We start from the raw sequence: 23072 nt of genomic DNA, 5'->3' as shown, positions 1-23072 counted from the left end.
TTTTTATGTAATCAGCTTTGGGCCTGTAAATATCCAAATGGTGATCATCATCATCATCGTTTAGCGTCATGTTAAATTTAACTAAAATATTTTCAGACAATCTATTTATGAGAAATTGATTAAGCTAGGAAAAGGCATGTAAAATAATTCATGAAAGACAAATATATTTGCCAAAAATATGGTAGGTTGAAATATTCATTATATAAAGTAATTTAGAAAAACCGTTGCCCAACTCTTTCTTTCAATTTTAATTTACAAAAAGAACTGTGTGAACTAGGCTGTAAAAATTTTCATGAAGTGGTAAGAATTGTGGCAAAATCAATTTCATAGCTGCTAAGACTTTACTTAAAAGAAAATTCAATTTATTTCTAAATGAAATTAAATCAGTTTACAATATTTTCATAATGTACAATATTGTAAAATTATTGAGTTTTGGTCGAGTACTTGAAAGGTTTCTTCAGTGTTTAAGTGAAATCAGGTTATCTTTAGATATGAAAAACATGGAGCGTGATTTTCCTGAGTGAAATGATATTGCTAAATTCTTCTGTTAAAGCTTATATTTTTCATTAGTTTTTTATTACATATGAATGAAATACTATTTTGATTGAATTAAAATGCACATACTTTATCCCATCATAAAGCTTTTTTTTTTTTAAATAAATAATTCCTGTTTCAAAGCAAGGTGCCCTCATATTGCCAACTGACTATTGAGGGGTATCTTATCTTTACTTTCTATTTCTGCTAAGTTATACAACAAAATAATTTTTAATCTTCTGTTACTTATTGTGGAATCAATTCTAAAGAAAAAATCTAAAGTGTCAAACTTGAGTCAAGGCATCATCAATTCAATGAACCTTTAAAGAAATAATTCAATAATTGCAATCTAGAAGTGTTGCTAATATACTTTAGAGGCAAATTGGCAAAACAGTCAAATATCAAACAAAACACTTGGTAGTATTTCTTTTGGTGCTTTACATTCTGAGTTCAAAATCCACTCAGATCAATTTATCTTTCATCCTTCAGAGTCATTAAAACAAAGTACCAGTCAAGTATTGACTAAGTATAATTGACTGCTCCCTACCTGCAAACTTCTGAGCTTGTGCCTAAGTTAGAAACAAAATATATTTCTCAGCTTTTGCCATTTTGTTACCATTTTGATAACAGAAAGGCTAAAAGACTTCTTATTCTGTTCTCAGAGAAAAAAATGTTGAAGATACGACAGCTGTATGGTATTCTTCAACAGGTAACAATGCTATTAAAATACTTTATACAGATATAAAATCCACAAATAGAGACACTTTGGGGAATATATGAGGAAAATAAAAACCTCAAACAAAATAACAATAAAACTGTAGGCAATGACAATAAAAGCATTTTGATATAAACATTGAGACTATAAACCACAAAAACAGATCTAGCACATGTGAAACAAATAAAATAAATAGCAAAATAATAAAATGAAAACCTAGAACTCCTACAGAATACTGAGCAGCAAACAGCAGACCAGAATTCATATCATTATCTAGTCAAGCTTGCTCAAATATCTTTAACCTGTGCATGCCATCCATCTTGGTCCTGCATTAATTGAGGGAGGTCTTTGCAGAGGTCACTTGCCAGTTTTTGTTAAATTCACCAGCAATGTTCCACAAAATGCAAGAACCTTTCCCTTATGATGGTGGAAAGAGGTAGATCTCCATGCAGCTGTTCTTTGATGGGATGAGTTCTCCAAGATACTCCTCTTAACATTCAGGTGTAAGTTCTACACTAATGAAAACAGGAATAAAATGGATTGTAAGAAAATTTAAGAATAGAAAAATTTTTAAATGGAAAGGTATGGAGACATGTGGCTTAGAGGTTAGGGTGTTGAACTCATGATCAAAAGATTGTAGTTTCGATTGCTTGGCCAAGCAATGCATTGTGCTCTGGAGCAAAACACTGCATTTCACATTATCTCTGGTTCATTCAGCTGGCAAAAGTGAGTAATCCTGCGATCCTGCCCAGTGTCCCAACCAGGAGGTGAATATATATACCATTGAAACTGGGAAACAGGCCCTATGAGTCTATTTGACTCAGGAAGTATCTTTATCTTTACCATACAATAAAGGTTGAAATAGTTAAACAATCAAAATTGATAGCAGACATTACTACAAACAAACAAAAGCACCCTTCTATCAATAATAGAACTTTGTCATAAAACAGCAAGGGCAACAAATAATGCAAACTTGTCTTTGATATGTTTAATGAAAACAGATGTAAAAAACAAAATTAAATAATTTATGCAGTACCACTACCCATATAGGAATATCAAAATTTAAACAATAAGTAAAACAGAGAAAAGTATAAATTAAAACTTATCTTAATAAAAAAAAAACTCCTCCCTGAGTCATACAGACTGGATTCAGTGGCATATATACTACCCCTGGATGGAACACCAGTCCATCACAGGAATACTCAATTTTTTCAACATAGTGAACTGGAGCAATGTGAAATGAAGTATTTTCCTCAAGAAATCAATGCATCACTCAGTCCAGGAATTTAAATCCCAATCTTAAGCCATATACTTCCACTTAATTTATCTGATAAATCACAAAAAGTCTGGCATTATGAAAAGTAGCAATGACTCTGAACAAAACAAAACAGTTTTATGCTAATCCACAATGATTTGGTCAATATGGAAATAAAATATCATATATTTGCCAACAAGATATGTACAGGAATTTGAAGGGGTTGCTATGGACAAGTGTGTTTCAAAAAATAATCCTAGCAACTGAACGATCACGAAAAGCAATACCAATTCAAGAACTAGCTCAGCAGCTACAAAAAAAAAAAAGAAAAGAAAAAGATGAACAACTGAAAGTCACTAGTTCTTCATACATCAATCTAACATCCATTTGATTTATTTCACACAGAATACTGACAAAAATATGTAATAATCTAATGAAAGAGCCTGAAGCAATACCTGGATGCCTCCTCAAGAAGAAAACCATCATAATCTCTGAGATTTAAAAAAACCCAGCAAAGCCATAACTAATGTCTGAAGAAGGAGAAAGAAGAGTTTTAGCATGGCATAGACTGACTTGGAAAATTTTTGACAAAATTTCCCACTGTTTTCTAAGGACATGAGCCATGAGTAAGGTACACCAATAGTAAGCAGGTATCTAAAACATATAATGTATATTTTTCAAATCATTTCAGATAAATATGAATCTCAACACTCATCATCATCATCATCATCATCGTTTAGCGTTCGTTTTCCATGCTAGCATGGGTTGGACGGTTCTACTGGGGTCTGTGAAGCCAGAAGGCTTCATCAGGCCCAGTCAAATCTGGCAGTGTTTCTACGGCTGGATGCCCTTCCTAACGCCAACCACTCCGTGAGTGTAGTGGGTGCTTTTTACGTGCCACCCGCACTGGTGCCAGACAGAGTTGGCAAACGGCCACGAACGGATGGTGCTTTTTATGTGCCACCGGCACGAGGGCCAGGCGAGGCTGGCAACGGACACGAAACGGGGCGGTGCTGGCAACGGTCGCGAAACGGAAAGTTCTCTTACATGCCACCGGCACTGGTAACACATCTGCAATTTCCATTGATCGATTTCCATTGATCGATTTCGATTCTGATCGTCACTTGCCTCAACGGGTCCTCACAAGCAGAGTTTTGGCATGCCACCGGCACTGGTAGCACATCTGCAATTTCCATTGATCGATTTCGATTCTGATCCTCACTTGCCTCATCACGTCTTCACAAGTAGAGTTTTGTGTCCCAAGAAGGGAAGGTATGCATACGTAGGCTGGCTCCATCCCATGTAGAAGGCCACGGGTTATGGACTCACTTGTCCTGCCGGGTCTTCTCGCGCACAGCACACTTCCAGAGGTCTCGGTCTCTAGTCATTTCCTCAGTGAGACCTAAAGTTCGAAGGTCGTGCTTCACCACCTCGTCCCAGGTTTTCCTGGGTCTGCCTCTTCCACAGGTTCCCTCAACCGCTAGGGTGTGGCACTTTTTCACACAACTATCTTCATCCATTCTCGCCACATGACCATACCAGCGCAAACGTCTCTCTTGCACACCACAACTGATGCTTCTTAGGTCCAGCTTTTCTCTCAAGGTACTTACACTCTGCCGAGTGTGAGTACCGGCATTACACATCCATCGGAGCATACTGGCTTCATTTCTAGTGAGCTTACGCATATCCTCAGCAGTCACGGCCCATTTTTCACTGCCATGTAGCATGGCTGTTCGTACACACGCATCATACAGTCTGCCTTTCACTCTGTGCGAGAGGCCTTTTGTCACCAGCAGAGGTAAGAGCTCTCTGAACTTTGCCCAAGCTATTCTTACTCTAGCAGTTACACTTTCAGCACACCCGCCCCCGCTGCTGACTTGGTCACCTAGGTAACGGAAACTATCAACCCCTTCAAATTCCTGTACTATTTCTAGTTTTTCTCCCTGGAAAGTGACGGAAGTTGGTCTCAGAGCATTTTCAGTGTTTATTGTTCCTGAGCATCTGCCACATACAAAAACCATCTTCCTAGTTAGCCTTCCTTTGACATTGCTGCATCTCTTATGTGTCCATAGCTTACACTTGGTGCATCTTATAGAGTTTCTACCTACACCTTTTCTACAGATCGAGCAGGGCCATCTACCTGAAGGTGTTTGTGATTTGTCTACCTTCCTACTGATTACGACTTTGGTTTTAGCTAGATTGACTCTGAGGCCCTTCGATTCTAATCCTTGTTTCCACACCTGAAACTTCTCCTCCAGTTCTGATAGCGACTCAGCAATTAGAGCAAGGTCATCAGCATAGAGGAGCTCCCAAGGGCATCCTGTCTTGAATTCCTCCGTTATTGCCTGGAGGACTATGATAAATAGGAGGGGGCTGAGTACTGAGCCTTGGTGGACTCCTACCTCTACCCGGAATTCTTCACTGTACACATTTCCAACCCTCACCCTACTAGCGGCGTCCCTGTACATGGCCCGCACAGCTCTCACTAACCATTCATCTATCCCTAGTTTCCTCATTGCCCACCAGATAAGGGATCGGGGGACCCTGTCGAAGGCTTTCTCCATGTCAACAAAAGCCAGGTACAGGGGCTTATCTTTGGCTAGGTATTTCTCCTGCAGCTGCCTTACCAGGAATATAACATCAGTAGTACTTTTCCCTGGCACAAACCCAAACTGCATCTCATCTAAACTAACTCTCTCTCTAATTAGTTGGGCTATGACCCTCTCCGTAACCTTCATCACCTCTGTAGTTATTTGTATCTAGGGCATCACCTTTACCTTTGTAGCAGTTGACTATTATACTGCTACACCAGCCATTGGGTATGACCCCTTTGTGTATCACCTGATTAACTATACGGGTGACTAGGCTATAGCCGACACTACCAGACATTTTGAGCATCTCTGCAGTGATTCCTGATGGGCCTGGGGCTTTCCCTGTCTTCATGCTTCTAATTGCCTTAGCTACCACGGAACTATCAACTCGGATAGCTGGTCCCTCTGTTGGGTCAACATTCGGCAAACTCTTTATCCCATTCATTTTCTTCATTCAGCAACCTTTCATAGTGGCATCTCCAAACCTCTCTCTTTGCATCCTCATTTAGCGCAAGTGAACCATCTTCCATGCGAACACACTTCTCTCCTACCACATCACGATTCTCTCTCACACACTGTCTTGCAACACGAAACACCTCCAGTCTTTGGTCCTCACGGCGCAGAACATTGGCAAATTTTTTCTTATCTGCTTCCCCTCTGGCTAAATAAACCTGTCTCCTAGCTTCTCTTTTGGCAGTCTGATACAATCCCCTGCTACCCCCATTTTTCCAGACCTTCCAAGCCTGTCTCTTTTCTCTAATAGCCCTGTCTACAATATTGTTCCACCACCACGTTATTCTAGGTCGAGAGGGGACTTTGCACCAGCCACAGATCTGGTCAGTGGCTCTCAGCAGGTTGTCCCTTAGAAACGTCCAGCTGTCTTCTACCCCCTGTGATGCTCTATCCCCTTCTACTTCGTCAGAGGCTTCAAGTAATATGTCCCTAAATCTCTGTCCATTTGCAGGATCTTTAAGCTTCCAGATCCTTCTTCTCCATATTTGTCGTCTTCTGGTTGTCCTCCTAGTCCTGATCCTAAAGTCACTAACTACCAGTCTATGTTGTGGGGTACATTATTCACCTGGGAAGGTTTTGGCATTTATAAGCAGCCATCTCTCCCTTTGCCTTGTAAGGATGTAGTCAATTTGGCTGGTATGTTGGCCCGATTGGTAAGTGACTAGGTGGCTGGTAGGTTTCCTGAAGTTAGTGTTGCAAATCATAAGATTATTTGCATCGCAGAACTCCAGCAGCCTGGTTCCCTCCTCGTTGCGGGAGCCATAGCCATAGCCTCCATGTACGCCATGGAAGCCCCCAGCATGTCGTCCAACGTGACCATTGAAGTCACCAGCCACAAAGATAAGGTCTCTGTCATTCGTCAACGAGGTAGTCTGCAGTAGAGTGTCATAGAATCGGTCTTTCTGTCCATTGGGTAGCCCCGACTGAGGAGCATAGGCTGATATAATGGTTGCTAAACTATGATGAAGCACTAATCTAATCTTAAGTATTCTGTCACATACTCTGATTACCTCAATTACTTTATCTACCCATTTCTCAGCGATAAGTATACCCACGCCACCAACCCCGTCAGTGTTCCCTGCCCAGAAAATCTTGTACCTGCGTTCCTTGCCTGTGAGGAACCTAGCTGATCCTCCTCTCCACCTTATTTCTTGCATGCAACATATATCCACACATCTCCGTTCAAGCATCTCGACTATCTCACCAGACCTACCTTTCAGAGTGCCAACGTTGAGGGTGCCAACCCTGAGGGTGTGGGAGGCATGGGCTCTAGAGACCCTGGGACGGTGGACAGTAGCTTCGTGTATAGAGAAGAATAGAGAAAAAATAAGAATAAGTGCAAGAAAGAAGGTAGTCGTAGCGAGGTTGGACGATTCACTTAACTTTTAGCCATTCATGATCTGTGCGTATTCTTTAGATATTTTGAAGCGAGTGGGGTTAACGATAAATGCGATCGCTCTTTTATATATGGCGATGATGGTTTTGGGAAGGGGTGGGGGCATAGAGAACCATGGCGATGATGGTTATGGGAAGGGGGGACATAGAGAGAGAGAGATAGGGTTAGTTAGAGAGAGAGGTCAAGGGACACGTGACAATAAGCGGTGTGAGGGAATTTGACTGGGGACGGCATTGTCGATAAATAAACATTAGATAAATAGGTTTGAAAATCAGAAAAATCAGAGGGAATATCATTATTGATAGCTAATATAACACCGTGTCTGGGTAAAGAGGTTCTGTTAATCGTATGAGCTAGCAAATGGGTTTGTATGAATCGGGAGACAACACTAAACGAAAAATTGAAAAATCAGAGTGGCTATGAACCTGTAGACAAGTCTAAACGAAAAAAAATGTTTGAGCTAGACAGGGTAATGAGGGAATACTGAAAGAATGAGGGACAATACAATGAGATGGAAATTGAAGAATAGAGAAAGAATAAGAATAAGTGCAAGAAAGAAGGTAGTCGTAGCGAGGTTGGACGATTCACTTAACTTTTAGCCATTCATGATCTGTGCGTATTCTTTAGATATTTTGAAGCGAGTGGGCTCTTTAGATATTTTGAATAAATATTTCAAGGATACTTTCTCTCTTTACCTGTTTATGCTTGGCATTAATAACTTTAATCAAGGTATTAATGTGACACTAATACCTTTAACCAAGGTATTAATGTGACATTTTCATCCAAATCCAGTCTTGTTTAGTAAACAAGACTGGACTTCGATGAAAATGTCACAGGAAAACAATCAACCATTTTAAAAAATATAAATGGTCTCAAGCTGTACTTCACAGGTGATAAACAACTGGAAACACTGTTTAAAAGGCTTGCACAAAGATTCACTAAAAGAACTAATATGAAATTCAGTTTAGAGAAATGAGGTACAGTAAATTTGAAAGATGAAGATCGATAATATAGTGTTAAATAAAGAAACAAAGATAAAAGAATATCAAATACAGATTTACAAATACTTAGGAATTAATGAATGAGATGGAATATAATACACACAAATGAAAGTAAAAGTGAAGAAGGACAATGTAGATGCATTAGAACACAGTTAGACGCAAAAACATCAATACTCTTGCTATCTCAGTATTAAGTCATTGTTATGATAATCCCAACTATATGCTAGGTGAATCAACATGACTAGACATGAAAACAAGGAAAATAATGACGACATTCAGAATAGGCTACCCACCCAAAATCTGATACAGAAAAAATTATATTTACCACAACTACAGAAAGATAGCTGCAACTAGAAAATTAACATGATGCATCTACTGTAGGACTACAAAACATATTTAGTAAAGAATAAGAGGAAAATAACACAAATTGCTGCAAAACTTGTACAAAAAGTAACAATTTTCTATCTTCAAGGAAGCCAATAAATTAAAAGCAAAAACTGAAATAAAAACTGGTTATGAGGAGAAATGAGAAAATTTGATAGAAATTTATTCAACTGGCAAGAAAGAGCAGCTAAATATTTCTTATTGTTATACCACATTGTCATGAGAAGAGAAAGATATATTGGATAATGTAGTTCTAGATGTATAGTGTCTGAAAGAAGGACACTGATCATTACCAGAACATCTTTGTAGATTTGCAGCCAAGCTTACACAGGCTTAGCAACAACATCAATATGCAGCAAATTGAGAGGGGGGGGGGTCAGTTGTTTGTACTGATCTCAATATTTGACTGGTATTTAATTTATCAAACTTCAGGAGGATGAAATACATCACTCAATAGGATTTGAATTCAGAATGAAGATGACATTGCAAATGCAAATTACAAAAATCGTGGGGTTTTGCATAGTGAGAAATAAAATTGATGAAGATGAAAAAATTTTGCACAATGTATACAAATATGTGATATAGTCCTTAGAGAGGAAAAATCACCTCCTAGAGTCAAGGGACCTCACACATCTAGGATTAAGCTGATTACCAAAGTAAGGTACTTTCTACCAAATATCATTTTCTGGTCCAAAGCACATGCTTAGAGTAGAACCATTCACTTGTGCCAAATTTGCTACTGTCTTTCACATTTAAACAAATTTACAGGGAGAGCACTTCTTTATCCAATCTTACTTTCTTTTCCATGTAAAACTTGAAAAAGTCTATGAGAGCTTAACAAAAAAAGCAGTGTTGACCTTCAGTTTTCTCCACCACACAACTTCATCTATCATAATTACCAAAAAGAAGAAAAATGCCTGCCCTTGTTGGTTGCTCTATATTCCACAACAATTGTTTCATATAAGTGTACAGGTCATTAATACCTATATATTAAATTTGTGAATAACAGAGATGACATATACATGTGCCACCTCTGCCCAAGCTTTCAGGAATAGCTTTCTCTCAGTCCATTTCTGAATGAGACTGACCACGTTGCTATAACCTCACCCCAGTTCCTATTAACCTGTAGGAGTACACTGAACGAAATCTCAAGCAACTTGACTGTTCCACCTGTCCAGCATGCCATATTACTACCTATATGCAAATCTATGAACTCTCTGGCTTGTTCAGGTTAATCTTTACCCTGTTACTGCCTTATATCTCTTTACAACAGTATCAATCATCTTGATTTCCATATTATTCAACACCATTACAATTATGTTTGCCAAGTGTGCTGACATAACTCTTTTGTATCCTACTTTGAACAAATATCTTTCAACACCTCTAACTTCCACAATTGTGACTAATCAGTGTATACAAATGTGCAGAATATACAAAAGTCAATGTGAGTGGTCACACTCGATGGACTGAGCATGTGATTCAAAATGATTCCAATAGGTGACCATTTAATCTGATCACTAGGATGTTTGTCATTGAACACTGAAGCAGCCTAGCCTTTCAAAAAACCAGCTGTCCTGAGGGCAGTTGCTAATTAGCAATAGTTGATCTTATAGTTCATCTAAATTGATCAGAGCCTCATCAAAGCCAGGGTTTCTTTTACCAACCCTCTTTTAGATGTATCATACATATAAGGTGACAGAACTCCTACAAATTCAGTTTCAGTATAAATGTCAGAAATCACAAACATCAATATTTTTGCATAATTTCATATTACAGAAGTGACACATAAAAATTATTATTTTTACCAATTATATGTTGTATTTCAAAAACATGCCTTGAGCTGAAGAGTTGATTTTGTGATTTCAAAAACTAACAGATTTGACAAATTCTAGTTGAAGCTTTTTACAATTAAGCTGTTAATATATCATCCAACATTAAATCAAAATCTCTTACTGGTTATACAGATTTTCTATCAAGAATATACAATGTTTTCCTCTGTCACTACAATTCTATTGATATATTTGATTTTTTTTTTTCACCCTAAATCAAATAACTGTCAAAATGCTAACAAATAAAAGAAAGTGAATATTATAGAATGGTATTCAAACACTATATTTATTGATTATATCTTAAAATCAATAAATGATGATTCCTTTAGTAGTCAATATGAAACTGAATACAGATTTCCACTTTGCCACAAGGCTAACAAAGTTGTCCAGAAGAGAAAAGATGATTACTCCTATCATTGCCTCCAGTATGGTATCGGACACTTGTTTTATTAACCATGCAAGGATGAAATACAACACTGGCAGAAAACTTGAACGCAAAACTTAAATGAAGCCAAATATTACAAGACATTTAATCTAGTCTTGCATTCTATTGTTTTAGCCACTGAACAGATTTAATCTAAAATTGAGTATCACTAGTAAAGTAACTTTGAACAGATATATTTTATTGGCTCTTAGCAAGACAAACTGCAAAAGTAATCAAACAGAAAATTGAAGGCAACACTGTTTGAAACAGGTTTTACTGGACTGTCATTGTAAACTAAGTGAGAAAAATCTCTCTTTTGTATTTAGCAATCAATAAACCTTAATTTCCTTTTCATCTTCACAAACTGAAGGATTTCTTAAATTGAAATTTACATACCTTCTCCAACAGTGTAATAATAATGCAATGATTTAGTATGCTCAAAATTTACACACACACACTACATGCACACATATGTATACACATGCACATGCATGCACACATACATACACCACACACACACACACACACACACACACAACTAAATAAATAAATACACACATTGTATGCCCATGCATACATACACAACACTAACTAAATAAGAATTTATATGTTCTACTAATCTAGTTTCACAAAATGCCATTATTTAATGGCCTGAAACAAATTATGGTTTTTCTTCACAGAGAGAGGTTTTTATTTTTTTTTTCCGTTAATATCTATCACCAATAAGAATTTTTGCACAAAGTGGGTCAACTACTGAATGAGATCAAACACTGCTTTTTGGTATAAGGAATCTTCGCAGGCCATTATTGATTTTCTCACACCACAGCATATTCAAACTTATTACACAACCCATAAATAACCATTCACACAGAGTTTTCAAATCAAATTAGGATTTTAAACAATTAAATGAATTCATTAGGCTTCAGCATGGCCTTGTAGATGAGAAATTTGCTTGCAACTACATGGTTTTAGGGTCGATCCTACTGTGTAGCACCTTAAGCAAGTGCCTTCTTGCAATAGCCTTGTGTTGACCAATGCCTGTTAGTGAAATTTGATAGGCAGAAACTACAAAAGCCTGTGTATACATACATATATATGCACAAGCACACATGCACACACCCACATGTATATATACACACACGTGTGTGTAATTTATATTTGCATTGGTTGAAATAAAGCCAGTGTTGCTGCTTTTATTGTTTCTGTAACTTAGTAATTTGATATGTAGGAAATGATATATAAGTACAAGAGTAAACTATGATCAACTAATAATCCTTGAAGGCAATGCTGCAACAAGGCTGCAGTCTAATAACTGAAACCAGTGAAACACTAAAAGATTAGAAAAAGCAAATAATTTACAGTTGAAATAGACACTAAAGGTTGCATGAGGGGAAAAAAAATCATGTGATGTTCTATGAATGTCACTGGTAAAGGAAGCTCATCAAAATCACACATACACTTGCACAAATACTCACTCACTCATGCATGCAATCACACAACACACAAACACTCACAAGCACATGGCCACATGCACAACTACACACAACTGTTTAAATAAGAACTAGTCCCCATTTTTTTTCTTTTATATAAATATTGAAGCACAAACTCTGCAAATGGGAAAAACTTCACAGAAAACAAATAGAAATTTATGACAGCCACGTTATTAATAACACTCACTATATAACTTAATATCTTATGTTCCAGTGTTGTTATAACAAGATATTATACACCTCTCTCTCTCGCTCTCTCTCTCTCTCTCTTCCTCTCTCTCATACACACACACATATATACATATTTATAAATGTGTGTGTGCGTATGTTCGTGTATTTCATTGTGACAACATTACAAATGAAGATATAATATTGCATTATATTACAAGTGATGCTGATAACACTGCTGTCATATATATATAAACATGATCATGTTTATACAACTGAGCGAGAACTCAATACATGGTTAGAGAATTTAGATATTATTCAGAATTTGCTACTTAAAGTTTCTCACTTTTAAATGTCAGGCAAATACTAAGAACCAATATTCCACTGACTGACTGACTGGACAGTAGAGTGGCACAGGGTGATGGAGGCAGAGAAAACTTTTGGAAACAATTAGTGCTGCAATTGGTTGAATCAATCAGTGAATGACAGTTATATTGTTGTTAGTTCTAGGTACTATGTCCTTAACATGTGTCAGAATGAGCCAGCAGATAAGAATGCAGGGAGCATGCGACTGAGTTAAAAGAAGTGAGGTTTTTAAGGCCAGAGAGCAGCAACTACATGGTGTACATCTTTTCCATTTGAATCTATATAATTTCTTACAAAGAATTTATTTTTGTGTTTCTAAGAGAAAAGTATCATTTCTGTGATACATAGATTGTGAGTTAGAAGGTAACAACTATATGATGTACATCTTTTCCGTTTACATTTATATAATTTCTTATAAAGAATTTATTTTTGTGTTTCCAAGTGAAAAGTATTGTTTCTGCAGTACACAGATTGCGAATCCTTGATAATTAGAAATAGGAAAGCCTGATGCCAATAAAATCCCAAAATAGTTTTTGATGTCTTTTATTTTTGGTTAAAAGACTATAAATAGTGAGAATTTTGCTAACTGGATTTCTAAAGTGTGGTTGTGATGACTGAGTCTGAGTTTGAAGTGGTTGGTGGTTAAATCTATATCATTTTTGGTGACAAGGTCTTTTACAAAAATCAACTCAGATATATGGAGCAAAGGAAGCAGAACATGTTTAAAAGTATGAGTTAGTGTTTAAGGAATTACAATTGACAGAAGAGCTTACTATCAGTTTAGTTCTTAATTTGCAATTATTGATATAAATTAACTAATGCAACAGAAGTTTTAGTATACAAGTAGTTGGTGTGTGTGTGTATGTATAAAAATTATCATTAGTTAAGATCATAATAGAAACAAAATTAATTGGTATACATTTTAATCATACAATTTGAATGTGGAAAAGCAATATAGCAGAAATGAAACCATAGACATACTGCACTACAGAAGCATCAACATTTTCAGCCTTGAATTAAATACATAAATATCTAACTCCTTATTGGATAGCTTCATATTAATCTGAGTTACTCCTCTTGCATTACATAACAAGATCCCCAAAGTTTGATGTATGGATAAACCTGATTACATAGAATATGAAATAATTTATTGCCAACAGTTAAACATTTTGCACAAACAAAATTAATTATTACACATTTTTAATCAGAGAGAAGTACATACAGAAGCTTGTAAGAGGTACACAAAAAGGAAAGCCTTTAGGAGAATCTTCCAAAACTAAAAACAAAACCAAATGTCCCTTCCTCACCACCATCATCATTGGCCACACACAGTAAGGATATAATCACAGGAATAGTTTATAAATTATGATCAGTTATGTTATTTTCATAAGCATTGTCACCACAATTGTTGTTGCCTTTTTGCCATCATAATCATCATTATCACCGTCATTGTCATTGTCACCCTTACTGTCATGTCTTCATTAACATTCCTGTCACTAATATTGATTTTAAATATTTGCTGCAAGGCCAGCAATTTCGGGTAGTGGGTAAGTCGATTAACTGATTCCAGGGCTCAACTGATACTTACTTTATCAACTCTGAAGGGATGAAAGAAAAAGTCGACCTCAGCAGAATTTAAATTATTTTCATTAATAATATGATTATCTTAATGACTTAGTTTATATTTTTTGAAGTTTTAAATTCTTTATCTCACACCAGAGCATACACTGAGTGGATCTTTACCATTTCAATATTTGCATATGAACTGTCAGAAAATATTCACAGCTATATGTACTTCCTAAAGCTAACTATTCAACCATGAAATGAAATTAGCATTTAAGTTTTCATTCAGAGATGCTATTATCCTGATAAACAGGACCAAGCTGGGGTCTTCTACAAAAACGGTCTCCAGAGCTGTATCAAACGATGGGAGAAATGCATAACTCTGGGTAGTTCCTATGTAGGAAAAGACTAATAACTGTGCCAAGTGTCGTTGTTCTACTGCTATGGGAAGTGGGTCAGGGGCATTACTTATTGAACGCCCCTCGTACATACCTGGCCTGAGACAGGGGGAGGTTGGTGACAGGAAGGACTTCCAGTCACAGAAAATTTTTCACAACAAATTCCATCTGATCCATGTAAGCATGAAAAGGTGAACATTAAATAGTCATGGTCATTGTCACCACCCTCCTCCCCCTCCCCATCATCCTTATTATCATTTAAAAAGGTTATTAGGAAGAATTATGCATTGAAAGGGAAAATAATATTAGTCATGACTAATATTATTTTTATTATTTTTACAAGAACATGAGACAACTTTGAAACACATAATGACCTCCTCAGCAAAGCATATACTTCACTGTGCAGGATTGCATTGCACACTGTTGGTATAAGAAAATAGAATTATTTAGAGAGAGCAAAAAATTATCAGAAATGCTACTTGCATGCAAAACAATAGTTGAGTTAGATTTAATACATTTGATGCAAGGACCATGACCAAAATATACTCAAAGTTACCTCCTATACTTCCTGCAATAATTAAAATATCATTAACTAACACCTAATATTATTTTGTTGTTTTTTCTTATTTCATAATTATTGCAAGTTAGCTATTTAATGCTCCAAGATCAATCAGTGCTTAGTGTTCTTGAGTAAAATGATTTATTTTATGCTGTTTCAATCCAGTCAGCTGAAAATGAGTATTAGCAACAGCTGGTTATTAATCCTGCAATGGAGTAGTATCTCAAAAAGTGAGAAGTATTGTACTCTTGGTCACTTATACAATGTGGAAACTGGTGAACATATCTTACTTATTCTGTTGTGTCTGGGGAGAGTCATTTTCTTCTTGTGCCTTATAATTTAACACACTCACCAGTAAAATTTCCACTTATTTCTTATTTTTATTTTCCTAAAATTTTTGTTATGTCTTGCAACCTTTTTGGAATAAGAAATAAGTGGAAATTTTACTGGTGAGTGTGTTAAATTATATGGCACAAAAAGAAAATGACTCTCCCCAGACACAACAGAATATACTTCAACACACAATCTCATATAAAAAAATTTGCAAATCAAATCCAAAATCAAAATATCTTACTTAGTAATATCATATAATGGGTGTAACAAATGTTCAACAGAAGGTTTTTTCGATAAGTTGGTCAACAACTTAATTTCACAACTTCAGGATTTGATCTGAATTAAATAATAGATGAAAACAATGATTTTCTTTTAGGATCTAAGGGAGATGAACTATTTTAAACAGTTTGACTCATTTAGGTAGTTTGACTTGTTCATAACAAAATAACATAATCTAACTGATATATATTTCAGATTTCTAACCACAAATAACAATTTTCCTTTTAGCTACAAATAAAGTACAAGGTCGTATCCAAAAGTTCCGGGACTAGTTATGTTTAATAAAAAAAAAACCTATTTACTTAAGTTTTAACATCATCTCCTTCAAAATAGTCCCCTTGCAAAGCAATACACCAGTCCCAGCATTCCTGCACTTTTTGAATCGGACCAGTAAGTTGTTTTCCATAAGCGAGCCAAGGACCTTCTGCAATTCACCCTCGATCTCAATAATGGTGTCAACACAGTGACCTTTGAGCTTCATTTTCATCTTGGGGAAGAAACTGAAGTCTTCAGGTGCTAAATCTGGTGAATAGGGTAGGTGAAGAAGCAATACCATGTTTTTTTTTCAGTAAGAAACTCATGGGTGAGGAAAGCTTGGTGACAGGGTGCATTGTCATCATGAAGAATCCAATTCTTCTCACTCAACAGACCCTGTGACTTTCGCTGAATGCCCTCCCTCAAATGCTTCAGGCCCTGGGGGATGAATTCTTGATGCACAATGCCATCAATGTCAAAAAACTGATGAGCGTGAACTTGATTGAGCTGCAGCTCTGTTGTGCTTCCTTCGGTCATAGAGATGAAAGCCTCTTCCATTGTGACAACTGTTTCTTTGTCTCAGGGTCATTTACGAAAATCCAGTGATGATCCTAGACATGAAGGATGGGTCATCAATGGCATGCTGATGAAGATCTTGACAGACTCTGACGTGAAGTACTTTCTGCTTAGTGGTCAGCAGGTGAGAGACAAACTTAGCAGAGGCACACCACATATTCAATTCAGACATTAGGATTGCCTGTATGAACCCATACTACAGACCAACAACAGCACCAATTTTGTTGATTGTCCTTCAACATTCCTCATGCACAAGCTGATGAATTTTCTTTGGGAGTAATGCCCACAGCAGGTCTTCCAGATCACTCATCGTCTTCCAGAGATTTTTTTCTGCTTTTGAAGCACCCATGCCACTTGAAACATTGCATGCAACCCATTGCCTCATCACTGTAAGCTTGCCAAAGCATGCTCAATGTCTCTGTAGCAGACTTCTCAAGTTTAATGCAAAATTTCACATTGGCTCTTTGTTTCAACTTTCTGTCCATGACAAAAACTACAGACTGCAGTATACACGTGATCACAAAAACACAAACTTCACAACTTACAAAGTAAACACAGTAATGTCACTCAGCACACTGCGTCATGAAGGTCACTGCTAGCTCTTAATGTGCATGCAACCTTATGTTATCAACTGCTGGCATGCTACAGAACTAGTCCAGGAAATGTTTGATTATATAAAACATTCCACTCTAAATTTCTGTCCTTTAAGCCCATACAAATGTGAATCTTTTATCTCTTGTTTGTATAAAAGTATTACAGAAATGTGCAAAGTTAACCTCTTTAGGATTTGAACAGAAAGGCATTTTAGCCATTGCTCTAATGACAGCTAATTTACTGCCTTGTGTATGAGAGAAAAATAGAAAAGAGATTGGGTCTAAGAGGGCCACAAGATTATTATCAATTTTCAAAGAAGATTACATTTTAATGGAATAAATCTTCCAAACTAAAAATTTATTTTACACTTGTTCTGGTTGGTGCAAGTTATATAAAGTAGGGAAAATCTGATGATGTCAGTAAAGAATGCTAGAATTCAGAATATACACAGCTTACAAAGTTACAAATTCCCAACTAAGAACTGAACATTTTTCTCACCTCAGTTGTTGTTATATCTAAATTTAGGTAGTGTATAGAAAACACTCATAGAGCCAGTTACTCAGTTTCCACAGTGTATAGGTGACAAAGATCACATTATCCCTGAATGGGATGCTAGTCCTTCACAGACTGTTGAACTGTTGCACTTCTCAAAATCTATCTAAGTTTTTACAAGTACTCTGTCATTTTTATGCTGTTTAAAATGTGATTTCATTTCCTTCTCAATCCATACTTCATCTGGAAATCCTTTGTAGATATAGTATAAGTGGCTTATTAGTGTTTTGTTAGTGTTGTGAAGGACTGTAAATTTCATTTCTTTGCAGGATGAGGCTGGTTCTCCCTCAAAGGATGGCTCTCTATATGATGAGTACTTTCTCAGTAAAGAGTATCATTTCTCCAAAGCAGATGTACCCAGCTTAGTGTTTTCTCTATCGGGCCTTTTTCTTTTCTTATTTTTTTTTAAAGATACTGCTTATCTCCTTCAACCTTTGTTTGGGCCTTATCCTCACAAGTGGATAGAGCAGTACTACTAAATTAGGATGTCACTTAGCTCTAACTTACGTTGTTGTTGCTGTTGTAAGTGATGCCCCTTGTTTTCAATGGTTGTGGCTGGGTAAGATGGAGGAAGTTTATTGGATCTTATGATTTGCTCCTGGCAATGTGGATGGGGTAATCTAATTTGTTGACTTAAGAATTATGCTTGGTGTCATAATCACCATCATCATTTAATGCCCATTTTCCATGCTGGCATGGCTGTAACCTCTTAAATGGCTTTTAGTGCCACAAGTGTAGCATCTTGGTTGTCTATCTTCTTATGCTGAATGTAAAGGTCTCTCTTTTGGTGGGATAACCATATGTATATGGTTATCCCACCTCACCTCATACTAACACCCGTTATGTCTGCCCTGACCACATGCCCATGATAGCACTATGAAGATAATTACTAGCTAGAGATCAATGTCATCAACAATGTCCCTGACAGTGACCCTTCTAATTCTCCTTCCCAAATACTGCAGAACTAGTTTACAGACAGGTGAATCACATAAAATTTGGGCTTGAATTTTCACCCTGTCCTCTGTGTTAAAAAAGCACATATGATACCATACAACTTCACTCTACTTATAACAACTGAGAAGATAGTAAAAACGTTCAATCCCCACAAATTTATCCCTTTTGATTTTTTTCACATCTTTATAAGCTGCATTTATACTTAGTTTGCTGTCTATCTCTTTCAACTAAGTTTGATGGTATTTATTACAAGCCACTTAAAACTTTTTACATTATAAACCTGATGTTAAGAAAATATCTTAACAAAGAAGCTTTCAAGATAAAATAATTAGCTAAGTTTTTAATCTAAATATGAATACTTTCAAACAAGTGGTTTTGTACTTTAGGACATAGAGCAATATTGAGCAGGTTGGTATCAAGAGAGTTAAGCACATAAATATTTTTTTTTAATGTTTAAAATAAGTAATTCTTGAGAAACTAATTTAATTTAAAATAAGTTATAATTACAATAAAACAGAATTTTATCATTTAAAACTAATCATCTTAGAAAGTAACAGTGTTATTAAACATCTATCCTTATAAGATATACATAACAAGAGAAAAAAAAATTTTTTTCAGTTATTTATACCATTGAGTAAAGACAAGCTCATATTGGAGGATTAAGGGTTTCAATTCCAACTGAAGCCAGACACATTACTTATTTTACTAGTCACAGAGAAAAACAAACATTATACATTCTTGTCTCTTTGCACCAATAAATTCAAAGTAAGAAATCAATTCCCACATACTTCAGAGATATACATTCTTTAAAATAGCAATAAAGTAACATTCACAGAAATAAAATTAAACACTGTATTTATTTAAATATTTAATAAAAAATTTTTTTTTAATTATATATGTTTTTTTTTACTCTTTTGTTTAGATAGTAAAATAAGATTTGAAACATCAATACTAACACTGCGACATTCCTTCAGATTTTATTCGCCTTAAATTCTAACTAAAGCAGCAAATTTCTGCAGCCAATCTACAGCATTGATGAGTTATTGATCGGCGATGATGGTAACTGAAACTTCAGGCAGCATGAAGGAAAGCTGCCATTCAGAAGAAGACAAAGAGGAAGAGGCGATGAACAACAGTAACCACAGTAGTAAGCATCGACAGTTTATGGCTAGGCTACACAGTACAAAATCATTTGTAGAATCTCTTTTGGACCCCGATGATTCAGCTATGCAAAGGTAAGATTAAGTGTGTTGTTTTTTTTTTTCATACTTAAGATTATTGATAATAATACTACTATCTTATAAAAATCAATAATTTTTTGCACAACTGCAACAGTTTTCAGTATCAACATTAAATGCTGGATATTTTCTTGAAAAATTCTAAATTGTGCAGTCAATCCCCTGTTGGTGTTTGAATAGATGTTTGTTTTAAATAAAATACTATAACAACATTCTGTTTTATAACGCTACTGTCATTACATCATGGTGCATATGACATTTATAAAAAAAAAAGAGGTAACAACAGAAGAATCTGATTGGATGAACTGAGATCCAAAAGTTTAGATCCTATTCATTCATAACACTGAATTTTATCTTCAACTTGTTTTTTATTTATTTATTTATTCATTCATTTATATTTTCTAATATTTAAAGAAAAAATACTTTACACAGTCTCTATTTATGTAGTGCATTCATGCAATATATATATATATATATAATATATATATATATATATATGTGTGTGTGTGTGTGTACTTGAGTATGTATGAGTGTTTATGGTTATGTGTGTATGTGGATATATGCATCTATTTGTGTGTATAAGTGTGTGCATATATATATGTACATTTGTTTGTGTGTGAAAAGAAGTTTTTTGTCTCTCTCATTTTTTTTTTTGTTTAAGAAAAATATAATCCAAGTGAACTACTGTTACGATAACCTCTTACGAAAGAATTTGTTGAGCAAACAGTATTCTCACCATAGCCAGTATTTTTTTATTTACCGCTTATTTACCACCCGGTCACTTGCCTCATTGAAAATATTTATTTCCATCACTTAAAGAATTTTTTCTGTATATTTTACTTCCTTAGTTATTTTCACTTCATTATGTTATATTTTTATAGCTGTTCTTATTAGCAATATTTTATGGTTTATTCCTTAATTAAAATAATCTTTTGACCGATGAGGTCAACTCACATTAATAATCATAGGATTATAAAACTTCTCCATATTCAGTAGAATCAGAAAGCATTTATGGGTGTTCTTAGATAAATTGTTAACTTTATCAAGGTACACATATCTCTCAATTTTTTTAATATTAAAATCTTTTTTTATGTTAGGTGTAAGGGTTGCTGTGTGATAATTGTACTTCCCAACCACATGGGGCAAATGTCTTCCTCTATAGTACCAGGCTGACCAAAGCCTGGTGGACAGTGAATTTAGTAAACAAGAATTGAACAAAACATGTGTGCATGCATGTGTGTGTGTGTGAGTGCATATGCATGCATTTATGCTTGTATGCACGTGTGTTACTGTTTTCTTGCCTTGAATTAACATGATAGTTGTAAACAAATTTCCAATCTTCAGTGGAAACATGTATGTCGGCTCATAGAGAAATATTACCTTACTTTGAAAGAGGTAAAGGCACTGGCTTGGGAACAAAATTTGTTTAGCGGGTGCAAACCCAGGTACAAAATTTTTACAAAAAAGGTATAATTGTTTTCTTTTTCAAATTTATTTTTGTTCTTTGAGAAGAAACCTAGCTTCAAGCTACTTGTTACAGATCACTTTTTATTCACTGTACTCTAAACCTGAGGGAAGTAGGGGTGCAAATTCTAGGGGGTGCCCTTGCACCCCCTGTACACCCTGTTCCCAGGCCCATAGGGTTGATGACAGGAACAGCTGACAGTAGAAAATCTGCCTCAACAAATTCTGTCCACTTTTCCCAGCTCACAGGGAAAAATAGATATTAAAATGATGATAATGACAATGATGATTAATTACCTTAACTGGATGCTTGTGACTTAGTGGTTAAGATGCTGCACTCATGATTTTAAGATTGTGGTTTCAATTCCTGAACTGGGTGTTGCATTGTGTTTTTGAGCAAAACATTTTGTTTCATGTTGCCCCAGTTCACTCAACTGGCAAAAAGAGTAACACTGCAACAGACTGGTGTCCCATCTAGAGGGATGAATGTATAAGCCATAAAATCCAAGAAACCTGTCTTAAGAGGCTATGGCTTGGAAAGGATCTTAGATACCTTCTTTTTTTTTTTTAGTTATTTCAACAATAATAAAAGTCTTTTGTACTATTGCTTCCCTTCTATCTACCTAAATCACATTTTGTATACATCTATTTTGGAGTAGGGTTTAAAGAATCTATAAGACAAGAATTATATTCCCATGGGCATACGGTGTAGTAGTTAAGAGCACGGGCTATTAACCCCAAGATTCCAGGTTCAATTCCAGGCAGTGACCTGAATAAAAATGATGACGACAACGACGACATTGAAAAATACCATAGAAATGAGAACCGAGGTTCGAAATTTCCCCCAAGACACCTGATGAAGGCTGGAGGGTATATCAGCTGAAATGTTGTGTTAACAACAAACAAGATGAGGACAAATATCCATCAAATGTAAATAATGTAAACAATGAAGAATTATAAGTATTTGTAAGACAAGGATTAGTAGGATTAGTATGTGATATTAAGAACACTGACTCCAAGTGGCACGTAAAAAGCACCATCCGTTCGTGACCATTGCCAGCCTCGCCTGGCCCCCATGCTGGTGGCACGTAAAAAAGCACCAACCGTTCATGGCCGTTTGCCAGACTCGTCTGGCACCACCATCCGTTTGTGGCCGTTGCCAGTGCCGCCCCGACTGGCCTCATGCCGGTGGCACGTAAAAAGCACCATCCGTCCGTGGCCGTTTGCCAGCTCCGTCTGGCACCTGTGCAGGTGGCACGTAAAAAGCACCCACTACACTCACGGAGTGGTTGGCGTTAGGAAGGGCATCCAGCCGTAGAAACACTGCAAGATCAGACTGGGCCTGATGCAGCCTTCTGGCTTCACAGACCCCAGTTGAACCATCCAACCCATGCTAGCATGGAAAGCAGACGCTAAATGATGATGATGACTCCTATCGTATGAATTTTGTTAAAGTCAATCTGTTGTTATTATTCAGTCTATTCATTGTCAGTAATGCCACATTCTTTCATTATTGAGTTGCATCCTTTTTTATTTCTCTTAGGGAGTAAAAAGTAAATGCCTGCTTACTTCTACAACCCAAAACATTCTGCAAAGCACAAGTAACAAGCAATTTTCCAAACACATCAACCAGTTATTTGA

The 23072-nt window shown here is 36.1% G+C and overlaps 2 protein-coding genes across 8 annotated transcripts in view; one reads left to right on the top strand and one right to left on the bottom strand.

The window, feature by feature from the left end:
• The window catches only part of LOC115211016 (potassium channel subfamily T member 2-like), a 752122-nt gene that overhangs the window by 137267 nt on the left and 591783 nt on the right, over nt 1-23072 (top strand). Inside the window, exon 2 of the mRNA XM_036501480.1 lies at nt 19652-19964. Coding sequence (XP_036357373.1) covers nt 19783-19964 — 182 coding nt within the window. The 5' untranslated portion in view covers nt 19652-19782. The remainder of the gene's footprint in view (nt 1-19651; nt 19965-23072) is intronic.
• LOC115211004 (glycosaminoglycan xylosylkinase-like) overlaps nt 1-23072 on the bottom strand; it is a 411994-nt gene that overhangs the window by 224148 nt on the left and 164774 nt on the right. The window lies entirely within an intron of this gene.

The sequence above is a fragment of the Octopus sinensis genome, linkage group LG1 (assembly GCF_006345805.1).
Source record: "Octopus sinensis linkage group LG1, ASM634580v1, whole genome shotgun sequence".
NCBI classification, from domain to species: Eukaryota; Metazoa; Mollusca; class Cephalopoda; order Octopoda; family Octopodidae; genus Octopus; species Octopus sinensis.
Note: the sequence above shows the minus strand (reverse complement) of the source record. Positions and strands in the feature narration are given on the sequence as shown.